Source organism: Lagopus muta, chromosome 1, assembly GCF_023343835.1.
Source record: "Lagopus muta isolate bLagMut1 chromosome 1, bLagMut1 primary, whole genome shotgun sequence".
NCBI lineage: Eukaryota > Metazoa > Chordata > Aves > Galliformes > Phasianidae > Lagopus > Lagopus muta.
This window is the reverse complement of record NC_064433.1, coordinates 1,425,095-1,439,154: the sequence shown is the minus strand read 5'-3', so window position 1 is coordinate 1,439,154 and position 14,060 is coordinate 1,425,095. Positions and strand designations below refer to the sequence as shown.

Here is a 14,060-nt window from a genome sequence, read left to right as displayed (position 1 = left end):
AGGGAGCTGACAAAAGTCCCTGTCTTCACTCCTGCAAGAGTCAAAAGCAACAAAGAAGTTCACCACTGTGTCACCAGCCTGAATTACATCCAGTGAGGTAAATTAATCACCCAGTATTTTCAGAGCGAGAGTAATTTAGGCTCTGGAGATGCAATTGGGCATGGAGTTAATGCAGGGCTGGACCCAAGCATCAGCAAGGTGCATCTTGCAAAAACATCCATCCTCCTTGTCTGGTCTGTGTGATGGAGGTGACTTCTGGGTGATATCCATTGCTTGGTGGAGTAACAGCAATCACTGTGCCACTGCTTTGGTGTATGCAGCCACTTGGCAGCACTGCTGGTGAAGGTAAGAATCCTGTTGGTGAGCACTATCTTCTGTCCATAGCAGAGATGGAATGGCAACCCCATGGCTGTGACATTGTGGAGAGGGAGGAAAAATACTGAAAAATCCTCAAAATCCTTTGATGCTGGGCAGGCAGCTCTGAGCTGGGGTGAGCAAGAGCAAAAACTGGGATGGATTCACCTCCAGCAGAATTACTGCGTGGGTTTGGAGCAAAACCACAGAGAAACACTCCTTGTCCAGGAACTGGTGATTGATAAGAGCTGCCTTGGTCTCACTCCAGAAACCACCAAGGAAAATCCTTTCTGATCCCTCAGGGTTTAGTTCACCCATCTCCTGCCTTGAGCGTTTCCTACACAACACTTGGAGCTCCACCACCAGGTCTCCATGTCCCCAGCATACGTCCAACTTTGCCCTTAAAGCCACCCTGAGTACCTCCATGTGGCTCATGAAACCAAGTGGCCAGTCCTTGGCCATGTCTCCTGCAGCAAAAAATTGCTGGAGAAGCAATATAACCCAACAATAGAGATGCAGCCATTATATTTCTTGCACTTTTTCTTCATTTCAGATGTTTATTCCTACTGGAGGTGTGATATCCACATAGCTACAGGCGCACGCCGTGCACACGGTGCACAGGACATGGTTTAGTGGGCATGGTGGTGATGGGTTGATGGTTGGACTAGATGATCTAAGTGGTCTTTTCCAACCTTAATGATTCTGTCATTCTATTATATGAAATGCCTATTTGGAGAATGGGTAGGAAATGTGACACAGAGATAGCAAACAAAAACCACTGGTGAAGGTTATGTGGAAGATTTCAGATTAATGTTTCTTCTCCAGTGTTATTTTGTTTTCTTCACTTAGAGGGAAATCATCAAGAACCAAGATCTAGTTCATGGCCAATAAGCTGTTAATGGTAAAGCTTGGTAGTTCTTGAAAAAGTGGTTGGGTCAACAAAAATTTGGCACACATTACCAAGGTCCTACCTTAAAGTCATGGGACTTTCCAAGCCATTGGCATGATCTCTACATCCCTTTTGGAGCTGCCATGCTGTCAGCAGGGGCAAAAACCACTCCCAAAACTGTGTAATGGAGAGGAAAATCCCAACAGAAATGAGCTTTGTGGGAGAGGAAGAGTCCTTTGCCATTGGGTTAGAGTGAGATGGAGAATAGGCAGACTCGAGTGTCCAACATCCATAGCCCTGGGAGTGTAAAGAGTCCCAGAGGTTATTAAACATGAGACAAAGCAACTCAGAAAATCCTTTTTTGCCCATCCATGGACCTTCAGAGCATCCACGTCCCCCTCCTCTATGCAATCCTGGTGTAAATCCAGGACTGTGCATCATCACATTGCCTTCCTGATCAAGTCAAAACTTTCGTCTGGGTATTTGGGATGTGAGTTTTGCTTCTGGTGTGCTATGACCATGAGACACTGTGTCTTATTTTTCCCAGTAGTGGAACGTTTGTGGTGATGAAATTTTAATAAGATCCTCTCCAGCTGCCCACGTTTAGACTTAAATGATGAATCACAGAAGGAAATTGAGCTTGGCAAGAGTGAGAGAGGCTGTGGAGAGGTGGGAAAGTGTCCTGCTCCTGGAGAGACAGACGCACAAAGGGAGACCTGCGAGGACGCTCATGACAAAGCCTTCATTTTTCAAAGTTAGGTAATTCTTTGGAGAAACTTTGGGGACTTTGGGCCACCTGCGAGCTCCTGAGAGTGCCCTTTCCTGAGGTTCATTTTTGTGCTCTGATATTTTCAGATTGTACAGGAAAAATCTTCCCTCTGAGCTCCGCAAAAAGCAAAGAGTAATGCAAGGATCGGTGAGCCACAGTAGCCAGTGACAGCTAAAACAGTCCAATAGAGATGAACCAGACAGCTTGACTTCTTTCATCTCTCTTCCTTAAGAACTGGCCTCTCTTTTCTATTTTCCTCTAATAAAATCACACTGAAGTCTCCATGTCTAGCGTGCAGATTTGCCTCCTTGCCCAACAGTGAAGCATTTTATGGGTAAATAGCCACAGAAATATGCCCCATCGTCTGCTGGCAGTATGGGAGATGGAGATGGCTTTCACTACATGGCTCCACCAGTATCTACTGGATGATAAGTGCATTCATCACCATGCTTTGGCTTCATTCTTAGGTAGTTTTCATCATTTGAAAAAGAAAAAGAAAGAAGAAGAAGAAAAAAACTAAACTAAGCAAAAAGAAACCCACAACAACACAGAATTATATGGGCTATTAGCACTACAGGATTGACTTGATTGACTTTTGAACAAGACCCATGTGTATACCCCATTTCCTTCCAATGTAGCGCGTCTTCAGTGTGGCTTTGATTGCTTTTCACCCAACAACTTGATAGTCATGGGGACAAATCATCCCTAACCTGAAAGAAAGCAGTTTATTAACCATTAACTCCTTCCTTGCTTTTTGATCTTTGGAAACTGCTGCCATCACATTTCCCCAAACAGAGATGTGCTCAACCCTGATGGACTCTTGCTTGTCACCCTCCCATGCAAAGCTGCAGACGTCAAAGAGCTCAAGTGAGAGATGGTACTGCCAAACACCTCCTCAGGGTCCTACAAGACCTCCTGGCATGGAAGCAGCCTTTCCCTCCACCATGTCCCCATTGCCACCAACCAAGAAGAGCTGATCACCACATGCCTAACAATTTGGAGCATGGGCACAACCCATGGGCACAACCTGAAGTGATTGCAATGGATAAAAACTGCATGCTGATATGTTCTCATCACACATCCAGCCCCAAGAAAACATTAGTGTGGAAGGACATGCACCCCTTCACAAGGGACAGACCAATTGAAAAGGTGGAGCACCGATCACTGTTGTGAAAGCAGCTGCAATTTTATACAATTTAATTCACTTTAGTGATGCACTGAAATGAATTTAAGGCCCCACCACCTCTGGATGAATGTGAGCTTTAAGATGGGTCAGGTAATCTAATTTAACATCATACTGCTCCCTATCCTATAACCCCTTCCTCATGTACCCCAGGTTACAAAGTTCTGGCAATGGCAGGGTTTCCATCTTGACCTGAAGGTCTGAAACTCCTGGAGATGATCAGAGCCATGAGGTCCTTGTGTCAGAGAGGTGCAACAGGCTTTGATTTTGGGGTTAGCAGTTCTTCCCCACCTTTGGGCCCATGGGATGCCAGACCCACGCCTCACACTAGAAGAAGGAGTTCCTCCATTGATCTCCAGACTGTTAAATGCAAAATGCCCCCCCAAGAGACTTTCAGTGGTTCCCCTCTGCCATAGTGAGACATGCCTATCCTTCTGATAGGCAGGGGAACAGAGGGACCCACACACCATTCATGAAGCACTCATCATCCAACTTGGCACTAAGAGTCCCCATCCCACACGGATTTGCAAGTTCAACCCCCTTCTTCCAACCTCAGCCCCATAAAATCAGGGGAAGAAAGTGGGTGGATCATCCCTAACCCACTTTGAAACACGTGGAGTTGTCAGTGGTCTGAGCCCAACAGGATCCAAGGTTCTCCTGAGCTTTTTGCAAGGACCACTGCTGCTATGTACAGTCCCCAGGGATCAAGAAGATGCCAAACATGTCTCCAAGGAAGCACAAGGATATAAATCCTAGCCAAGCCCTCACCACTCACTCTAGGCACAAAACTTAGGAGTTGGACCAGTCCCCCAGTGATAAATAATACATCAGGTAATGGGGCTGACCCAGCCCTCCTCACCTCACCAAGGTTGAGGACACAACCCAAGGAAGCCAAAGGTTGCCAAGATTCAGCACTCCGACGTCTGCAATGAGAGTAAAGGGAAATCATTTTTAGTGGATCTCCACCATGAGGGATGAGTTGGAAATAGCTCTCATCCATCACTGTTTTCACAAAGGATGAGACGAAGGATTTCAATAGCTCAGAGATCCTGCAGCCCTTAGAGGAAGTTCATCCCTCTGCAACAAATTTGGTTGGAAATGTTTTCTGAAGAGTGCGAATCGTGGGCCAGGTGGTGGTTTCCCTTTCTCTTTGCTAGGAAGGAGTCCCTCCAATGGATTTTTTCACTCAGGTCCTTGCACTAGCATCTGCAGGCAGGTTGGTTTCCGGTGACAACCACTGGCTCCAAGGATTTGGATAACAAAACTGTCTTCCAGGTCTTAGTGATGGAGGGGAAATGGAAATGGGAAGTTAGAAGCCTAGGATGAAAAGAGGAATGGATTGCTGCAGCAGTGGGTGCCAACGTGTCTCAGCCAACAGCTGGAGGCGGTTAAGGGGAAAATGCTCAACCTGGGACAGAAGGCAATGGGGAGCTCTTGCTGTTGACAGTTGTTACATTTCAGCTTCAAGGGAAACTTCAAGGGCCTGGTGAAAAGCCCAAAGATCTTCATCCAAGAAGATCCACAGCTTTATTTCTCCAAGGAGCACCTGTGACCACTGCAGGCGTGTGGTCCAGGGGTGAGAGCATCTCCCCATCCTCACTCAGAACCCACTCAGAGTCATTTGTGGAAGACAAGACTTTTGGCAGGGGACTCAGAGGGCTTTCCCCAAGTTCAGTAGGATTTGTTCTTTTCCCAGACAATGACAATTAATGATAACGGGCTTTAAAGCCATTCAGGAGCCTGCAGCCCATCCAATCTGTGGTGAGTTTTGGAGGAATCCTTTCCCAGAAACGTGACTTTTTGAGGTCTATCATACCAGCACCACATGGAACAGTCCTCATTTCCAACAGGAATCACAGAATGGCCCGGTTGGAAGGGGCCAGGCTTCCCAGGGCCCATCCAACCTGACCTTGAACACCTCCAGGGATGGTCAGGTCATCCACAACCTCTCTGGGCAGCCTTTTCCAGCACCTCACCACTTTCATAGTAAAGAACTTGGGGAAGACCTCCAATCTCACTCTCTCTTTAGCACCAAGACTACACCAGGATTAGAGCAGTGCTGGGACTACAGACTGACTACACCAGGAGTCCTGGGGCAATGGACTGAGGTTTTCTTCTTGGTTGCAACCTTGGAGCAATCTGAATTTGTTCTGCTGGATCTCAGTGTGTTTAAGGAGTCTGAGGGACTGTGGACAGGGCTTGTGGGCAAAACCCAGCCAAGAAGATGCACCAGCTCCACACTTTGAAAATAAATGACTGGGATAACGCTGCTGAAAACCTAAACGGGCATCTTTAGGGGCCACAGCAATTCTTTGCATTTAAAATATCCTTGCACTGAGTGCAAGAAGAGTGGAAGAAACGTGTCTGTGTGACCCTGCAAAGCCCCAGCACTGACGACAGCCCTGTTTTTGGGTGAGCGTCACCTGCTTGTCGGGTTCAGAGGTCTTTTTCTCCCCCCCCTCCCTTTTTATTTTTTTACTTTCTGAATGGGGAGAGGCACTGCAGCCCCGTGACGTCGCCAGCTCCTTCTGATTTCATTTTAATGCAATCATGCCCAAACGAAGGCTCCACGTCTGGAGTTACGACTCAAACCCCGTGATCGCTCATTTTTATATATACACGAGGGAGGGGAAAAGCGTTTCCATAGAGAGAAAAAATATCACAGCCCTCTTAATAACAATAAAAGAAAAGAGAGGGTGCAGAAGTTGAGGGGAAGGCGCTGATGTCTCTCTGCTCGGAGTGAGAGCCGCACGCAGCAGCCCCTTCCCATCCCAGCACCGAGGACTGCCAGGTGAGTGCCTGGATTTCATTTATTAACCAGCTTCGTTTGCACAAACTTGAAATATTTCAGTGCTCGGGAGATCAGGTTCCACGTCTTTCTGCAAGAGAAAATAAAAATGGGATAGGGAAAAGTAGTAAGACTCTCTCCAGAATAAATAGATTTGGGGTTATTATAGCAATTTTTGGAGGGAGACCAGGCAGGAAAAGGGTATGGAAATGTTGGGAAATCAGAAAGTGGGAATATAAATCACTGCTGTGGGTAAAGGGATGGAGAGACGAGGGCATAGCCTTATCCTCACCGGGTCAGCATGGGTTTGGAGCCCTGGGAATCAGCATTCCCAGGAGAGGTTCACTGGGGAAGTGGAGGCAACATCAGACAGAAAGAGTTTAAAAGTCTGCAAGTCTCATTTGCAGTATTATTTTATTCCAGACTTACATTTCTGCTGGGGAAAAAAAAAAAAACAGATTTATGCTATACCTCTGCTGTGGATGATACAGCTCTGTCCCCACTCTGCCGGAGCTGCCGTGCTGCAGTGATTCACTTTTCTCTTTTAAATCCAAGAGGTAGAGTTGTCCATCGATGGGCACCATCCCATAATAATGCCTGGAAACTGCTCACGGGGTCCCTGCAATTCCCACTCATGGGTCACCCTCCGGCAGCGGCAGATTTCACTCCGACTTTCTCAGATTTGCTGCAATTTTTCTTCTTCTTCCTGATCTTAGGAAGGGATGACCCATTTCCAGTTATTAAAAACAAAACGAAACAAAACTTTCTGACAGGGGAGAAAAGTCCCCACGCAAAAATAATAACAAGCTAGAAATCAGATTTGCTCATCAGGATGCTTCATTTCCTTACTGCTTCGCTTTGATTTCTGTCCTGCCTTTCTCTTTGCTCAGCCAAGGTCCCCACAGAGGTTTTTTTCCAGCTGGGGAGCCAAACCGCCCATTTCAAACAGCTGAGAAATACCAGGGAGAGGTGAAGAGGACAGGGAGATGCTCAGCAGCAGCTTCTCATATCAGTGCAGTTCACTGCCAGCAGCCTCACTGTCTCTGTGAGCATTTTCAGAGCTATTCCTGCCATTCCAATAGCAGCCTGGGGATGTGTAAGGTAGCAGGAAAGGGTAAGAGGAAGGATGGCAGTTTCCAAATTCATGCCCTGAGCCCCTCTGTTCTGCTAGGAGTTTGCTGGGATGGCCGCATCATCTGGGGCAAAAAAGACATCTGCTTTGGGGTGGAAGAACAGATGCTCGCCTTGATAGGATTTGTAAGCAAAACCTGAACCCCAGGATCTCAATGTCTGATTTGGGGCTGAAGGAAGAAGAACTTTGGGTCCCAAATCACATTCATGTGGGGGTTGTGTGCCTGGGAATGGTTTTGCTCATCGTCCTGCAGTAGCAGTTTTGATAATGCTACCTGGGTCATAACACAGATGTTTCACACCCTTCTTTTCTCTGGATAAAGGGGATAAATCCACACTTAACCCCTTCCACAAGGGACAGCGAAAAGGCAGATTTAAGATATAAACCTGCCCTGATCTCCCTCTGCCAGGGAAAGAAAGGGCAGAGTTAAGGGGATGAACTTGCCCTGATCTGCACCTCCCAAGGGACAGCAAAGGGCAGAGTTAAGGGGATGAACCTGCCCTGATCTGCTCCTCCCAAGGGACAGCAAAGGACAGTTAAAATGACTCCAATTTCACAGACTGACTGAAGAGCAGATTCGTGATGACATTTCATGAGATAAGGGGGCTGGTTGAATTTTGGAGGACATCCACTCACCCAGAAGACCCCAAGAGATGCTGTTGCATCCTTGTGACTGACTTGTCCTGCTGGCCAGAGCTTGCCATGAGATGCTCTTGCCACAAGATGGGGCCAGAAGATTGGGAATGGCAGTCCACCTCCAGGTGCTTTCAGGGTCAGGGTGACATTGGGGCTGGCTGGGGGGCTGGTTGTACCGTTGTCGATAAGGTGAAAGAATCCCCGCCTGGAAATTCTTTGTAGACCTTTAGCTGAGCAGATGGGTGCACATATGGACTTGAAGATGGGAAGGTTTTGCAATATTGAGGTTATCTCAAAAATTTTCAAGTTTTTTTAACCAAGGTTTTGGGACATTAAAATGATCGTATTTCAAGTAGTGAGTGATGTTACTGTGTCATGATGTCAACAGTGAGAAGGCCAAATCTTCCATAGAGGCTTCAATTTTGCAAAACACCTTGGTCATCCTACCCAGTACCCCCAAACCCGGAGTTTGGAGGTTGAACTTTAGAGGAAGATGTCCTAAAGTAATTCATTCCCACTTGCCCCAAATGTTAGATGGAACCTTGGGGGAGACTTGTTAGATTAACTCATGATTTTTTTACATGGGAGATGAACCCATGACTTTGAGATTTAGGAGGTGAGTTCTGGACTTTGGGACATGAGAGGTGAACCCAAGAGTGTAGGATATGGGAGGCAAATCCAAGGCTTTGGGGTGTGGGAGGTGAACACAGGACTTCAAGATGTGGGAGGTGAACCCGAGATCTCGGAAAGTAGGAGGCGAACCCAGGAGAGTGGGATGAGGGAGATGAACTCAGGACTGTGGGACACAGGAGGTGAACACAAGTCTTTGGGATCTGGGAGGTGAAGTCAAGACTCTGAAACATGGGAGGTGAATCCAGGCTGGATGGGGTTCTGAGCAACCTGGTCTAGTGGAAAGTGTCCTTGCCTATAGCAAGGGGGTTGGAACTAGGTGATCTTAAAGATCCCTTCCAACCCAAATGATTCTATGATTTTGGGATCTGGGAGTTGAACCCATGAGTCTGGGACAGGAGATGATGAAGGGATGGTGGTACTCTGCCCCATGCCTGCTGGGAAGCTGACACCCATCTCTGCCCTCCTCTTGCTCTCTCCACTGGGCAGGCCACCATCATGCCCCACGCCAAGCTGTTGCTCCTCCTCGCCCTCCTCTGTGCCACAGAAACCAGCAGGGCCTTCCGCCTCTACAACGCTGCCTCCATTTTCAGCTGCCTCAACGCGGCCATCACCGAGGCCCAGAAGAGCCTCCCAGAGGAAAACACCGTCTTGGACAAGCGTGGCTATGACTACCATCCAGCAGAGGAAGCATCCGAGGAGGAGGAGGAAGCAGAGGAAGAGAGAGGGAAAAGGACATTCCCAGGGGAAGGCCATTACAAATACACCTCCCAGGCGCAGGTGAAGGGGAAGACCTACCAAAACCGTGCCAAAAGCGACCGCCGCACCAAGGTCACCCTGTCCCTCGACGTCCCCACCAACATCATGAATATCCTCTTCAACATCGCCAAAGCCAAAAACTTGCGGGCGAAGGCTGCTGCCAATGCACACCTCATGGCCCAAATTGGGCGGCGGAAGTGATGCTCGCGGGGCAGGGGTTGACTTGGAGCAGGGATGGCCACACGGGGCCAACACCCGGCCCCAACCTGCTGGTTGGAGAGGACTGACAGCCGTGTATGATATCAGTGTTGTATATTTTTGACCCATAGAGCTACCTAACTTTCATATCTCTTCTTCCTCCTGCTTTCCTTCCCAGTCTCCCCTATTCCTTCTCCTGGACATTTCCATGTGTGGGGAAGAGGGTGGTGTCCTCAGCAGGGCAGGGGGACATGTTGTTTTGGAAAGGTCCCTATTAAAGCTACAATCTGTTGAGTTTCCAATGCTTGGTTCTCCCATCGCCTCCAGCGGCTGCTCATTGAGGTCCATAGCCTTTGTAAAAGCTCCCTTTCCTACAACAGCCCTGGTCATGCTCTCACTCAAGTCTCCAAACACGGTTGTCCCCATACACAGTCACAACTATATTGGGAAGGGAAAACCTTGATTGGTAAGAGGATCGTGCCCCATACCTGCAGACATTCAAGGTCAGGCTAGAGAGGATTCTAAGCAACCTGATCCAGCTGTAGATGTCCCTATTCATTGCTGGGGAATTGGACTAGATGACATTTAAGGGTCCCTTCCAACTCAAATGATTCTCTGACTATGACCTCCAGAGAGATTTCACAATTTCTCCTACTGGGAATGCTAGATTTCAGGTTATTTTGCAACCACTCTTTTCCCTGCCAAAACCTTCATCCAAGAAGCCATCACCTTTCATCCAAATGATCATTTATAAGCAACCACAGAATGCAGCATGGCTTTGCCTCTCTCTCACAGCTTAAGGTGAGTTTGGACCCCAAGAGTCATGGATCACTAACCAGCCACTCCAGACCCACCTGCAGGGCTGTCTGTGTTGTCCAGTCTACCCCCATCCACATCCCCACCATCCATGCAGATCCAGGTGCTTCATTTTCAAGGTATATTCCTGGCCAAACCACCCCTGCTCACCCTGATTCCCTTCACCCACTCTCCATCAAGCCAGAGATCATCAAGCACCCACTTTACTTTGGGCTATATATCCCTTCCTCTCAATCCCCTTCTCTCTTCACCTCACAGCCCAGTTCCAAGATGAAACCCTCTCCTGACCTCCATCCCAGCACGTGGAGAGGAAACTGGGAGACGGAGAGAAATTTGGCCCTCTTCCTCCAGAAGAAATTTACCAAGAGCAGCAAAACAGTTCCCACCAATCCCATCCATGTCATAGCTACAGGGAACACCAGGTGGGATATTACGGAGGACAGGTCTTTGGTTGAAGGGTTGGCAGATAGATCCACAAGCCACTTGCAAGGACATAGCTGGAGGCAAGACAGCTGAATTCATGCCCAGAGAGACCACGGTTGGGCAGCCAAGGCTCCTAGCTGACCCCCAGCCCAGGGCCTTAGAACTGGGAGTTGACCAAAAAGCAAAAATCAAATAAATATACCAATCCTCCAGCATCTTCCCTTCCTAACACACATTTCCAACAGAAAACACACCAACATGCCCACAGCATCTCTGTGCAGTGACCCCCTCCTGCCTGCACCCTGGAGCTGAGGATGGATCGGTGAGCTTATTCTATAGCATTAGTCTATACGGATCTTTACATAAAGATCTACATAGCTTTATGCATTTTACAGCCCAGCAACCTACATGTCCATCCCCCACGAGTATATTGAGCTGTTCAGTGCTACACAGTGGTTGTGCCCATTTTACAGCTGGAAAATCGAGAGATGCTCACACACATCTCACTGGAAAAAGCAAGGTCAGATATGCTCTTGTCCCTTTGTAGGTTTGGCCAGAGATGTCCCAAGGCTGTCCAGACTGTCTTTCCAAAGCATAGGGTTGTCTACGGGTGTCTACACGTGTATGCCAGCACCAGACCATGACTACAAGCTCAAAGCCGAGCCAGGGACAGCAGATAGCAGCTGACGGCAAGTGATGGGGAAAGCAGAGATCCTCCCTCTTCAGCTGCATCCCTGTGGGGGACTCACCCACAGCCAGCACCGGTTTGGACAAATCTTTCCAAAATTAATCCTCCTTCTTAGCCTCTGCCAAGCGAGGCTGGAGGCTGGTCAGAGGGGCCAAGAGGGAGGCGAAGGTCAGAGGAGCCGGATTTCCCAAGGAAGTGGGATAGAAACAGGAGCGCTGAAATCTCCATCAGCCACCACCTGGTTCTGGCAGCAACTGGAGCCAAGGCTTAGGAAGGACAGCACTGACTTTCAGACAGCAGTTTCCTAAAAGCTGGGTGAGGATTCAGTCTTTCCTGCCACACTTTGTGCAGGGATGGAACACAATTTCAGGTATTGCATTCAAAAGGTATTGATTGCACTTTGCTGTGCAGTCAAGTGTGGGTCTACTCTGACCATCATATCCTTCTGTTTTTACTGTCGGCTCCCTTTCAGCCTCTACATAATCCTTTCCCCCAGGCATCCCCTGGCCTCCAGGACCCCCCTCACCCTCCTTCTCCTCCTCCACATGCCAATGCTCCTTTATCATATAAATGCAAACCAGAGATGTTGCAGGGATTTTGGCAATTCCCCAAGGACAGTAGGTCCTGAATCCCTTCCCGGAACCCCATGCCCATCTGGCTGAGGAAGGAATTCAGGCAGTATAATGTAATGAGCATCAAGTATCTGGCCAAAAATACCCTCCTGCTGTATGGGAAGGTGCCCGTGTTCACATCTATGAGGTCTTGGCTGGGGAAAAAAACAAGCTGATTTCCAGTTGTGACCACAAAAGGTGTATCCCATGAATCCCATATATGCAGAAGATAAAGTACCAGAAACACAGAACACCAGGGGCATAGGGACCTTCTATAGTGATACATCAGAAGCCACCACCGGCGTTTCCTTCCCTGCCCCTGAGATGTCTCATCTTGTTCTGAGATGTCCTATCCTACCTTTGAGATGTCCCATTTTGTTCCAGGTTGACCTCTCCTCCTCTTTGTATGCCCTACCCTGCACTTGCAATGCGCCATCCCACACACGAGTTGTTCTGTTCCACTCCTCTATGTCCTACCCTGCCACTGGGATGTCCTGTGCTACTTTGAGCTGGGCCAGGAGGGGCTGTGACCAGGGACAGAGCCAACCCCAGCAGCCCACATGGATCCCCTGCATCACATCTGGTGACATGGGCATGGAGCACATCAGGTGCAAAAGTCAACCCCTCTCTCTTGAGAAGGATGAGAAACTCCCTCACTCTTACCAAGTACCTACAACTTCAAGAACCTGTCCTCTTCCCTTGCTGCCAGTGCCACATCCTGGCCACTCTTTGAGGAAAAACAGAGTTTTCTGGGAGACACAGAGCTGCTTAGCCTCCCCATCACACCTCATTTTCTGCTCTCCCCCTTCACAGGCCCCACCACCCAGGGGTGCACCCAGAAAGGGTGGTGAGATGGGGGCTCACAAAATCACGGTACTACAGGGTTTAGAAGGGACCTCTAAAGATCACTGAGTTCAACCCCTTGCTAAAGCAGATTCCCTACAGTAGGTAACCCCACAGTTGGGTTGACCAAACTATGTTCGGGGGACCATACAATAAGGTTTAGTAGCCTTCATAGAGTCAGTCCCCACACCTTGGTGTACTTCACATTTTAAAACTTGTGTTACTAGCTTCTGGAACGTCCCAAGTCAATGAGTTTCTTGCTTTGGTGTATGCTGTATAGAAAATAAAAGCATTTTCCATTTGCAGTGTGATGGTCTCATTGGTGCTTCTCAGTCCTGGTGTTATACTGTGTATCATCACCTCTCCCCACAGCTGTTTCAGGTCCTCCAGGACATCCATCAGTTCCACAATAGCCTTAGCATCTCTGATCAATTTTTGCTATACCATGTTTCTTATCCCTATTTTAAAGGAGGGAAACTGAGGCACATAACAGTCCTATTTCCCACCAGCAATGAAAATTTGAAAGACCAAAGAATCTCCAAGTCTGCAGGTACAAGTCCTACAGAGTACATCATTACCCCACATTCACTTCCTGAAAAGAAACACCTGAACACTTTGCCCACAGGTGCAAGAGGAGGGGGAAGGAGTCAGGAGGGAGCCCTCTAAGTGCAAGCCTGGCTCTACCTCCCTACAGAAGAGTCCCCAAGAGAGCAGTCAGGTATGTTCCAAGTTAGGTGCTGTGTTTTTTGTTGAGGAGCCTTGGTGGTTTATAGAATAGAATCATAGAATCACCAAGGTTGGAAAAGACCTAAAAGATCATCCAGTCCAACCGTTCACCTATTCCCAATAGCTCCCACTAAACCATGGCCCTCAACACAACATCCAGCCTTTCCTTGAACACCCCCAGGGTCGGTGACTCCACCACCTCCCTTGGCAGTCCATTCCAGTTTGGAGTCATGGTGAGTAGTTGTGATGCTTGGGCTTGTTTTTCAACAGCTGTCAACGGTTTATGGGCTGGTCCGGCCCAGTTCCGTGACCAGCAGGGCGGAGGGATCTGCGGATCCGCGCCTCTGGGAAAGGGGAAGCAGGGGACCCCAAAATACTTGAAAACAACAGCACTGATCTGAGGTGAAACAAATGATTTTACTAAATATAGTATTAGTAAAATACAATGAGAGAGAGAGAGAGAGAGAGAGAGAGAGAGTCTGTTTGAATTGTATAGACCTCACCACAATGCTGGGGTGAGAAGTGCAGTCCAGTTGAGTGACTGAAGTACAGACGGCGAAGCGCAGGCGGCGAAGCGCAGGCGGCGAAGCGCAGGCGGCGAAGCGCAGATAGCGA

At 48.4% G+C, this 14,060-nt stretch overlaps 1 protein-coding gene across 1 annotated transcript; it reads left to right on the top strand.

Annotated features, from left to right (window-relative positions):
- The first annotated feature begins 5,863 nt into the window (after positions 1 to 5,863).
- On the top strand, positions 5,864 to 9,613 carry UCN3 (urocortin 3). The gene is made up of 2 exons (XM_048933908.1): positions 5,864 to 5,986; positions 8,871 to 9,613. Exon 2 carries the CDS (start codon positions 8,880 to 8,882, stop codon positions 9,339 to 9,341), a length of 462 nt encoding a protein of 153 aa, XP_048789865.1. The 5' UTR covers positions 5,864 to 5,986; positions 8,871 to 8,879; the 3' UTR covers positions 9,342 to 9,613.
- Positions 9,614 to 14,060: the final 4,447 nt, after the last annotated feature.

Coding starts and splice junctions, on each gene's coding strand:
- UCN3 (XM_048933908.1), top strand. CDS start 8,880: ATGCCCCACGCCAAGCTGTTGCTCCTCCTCGCCCTCCTCTGTGCCACA.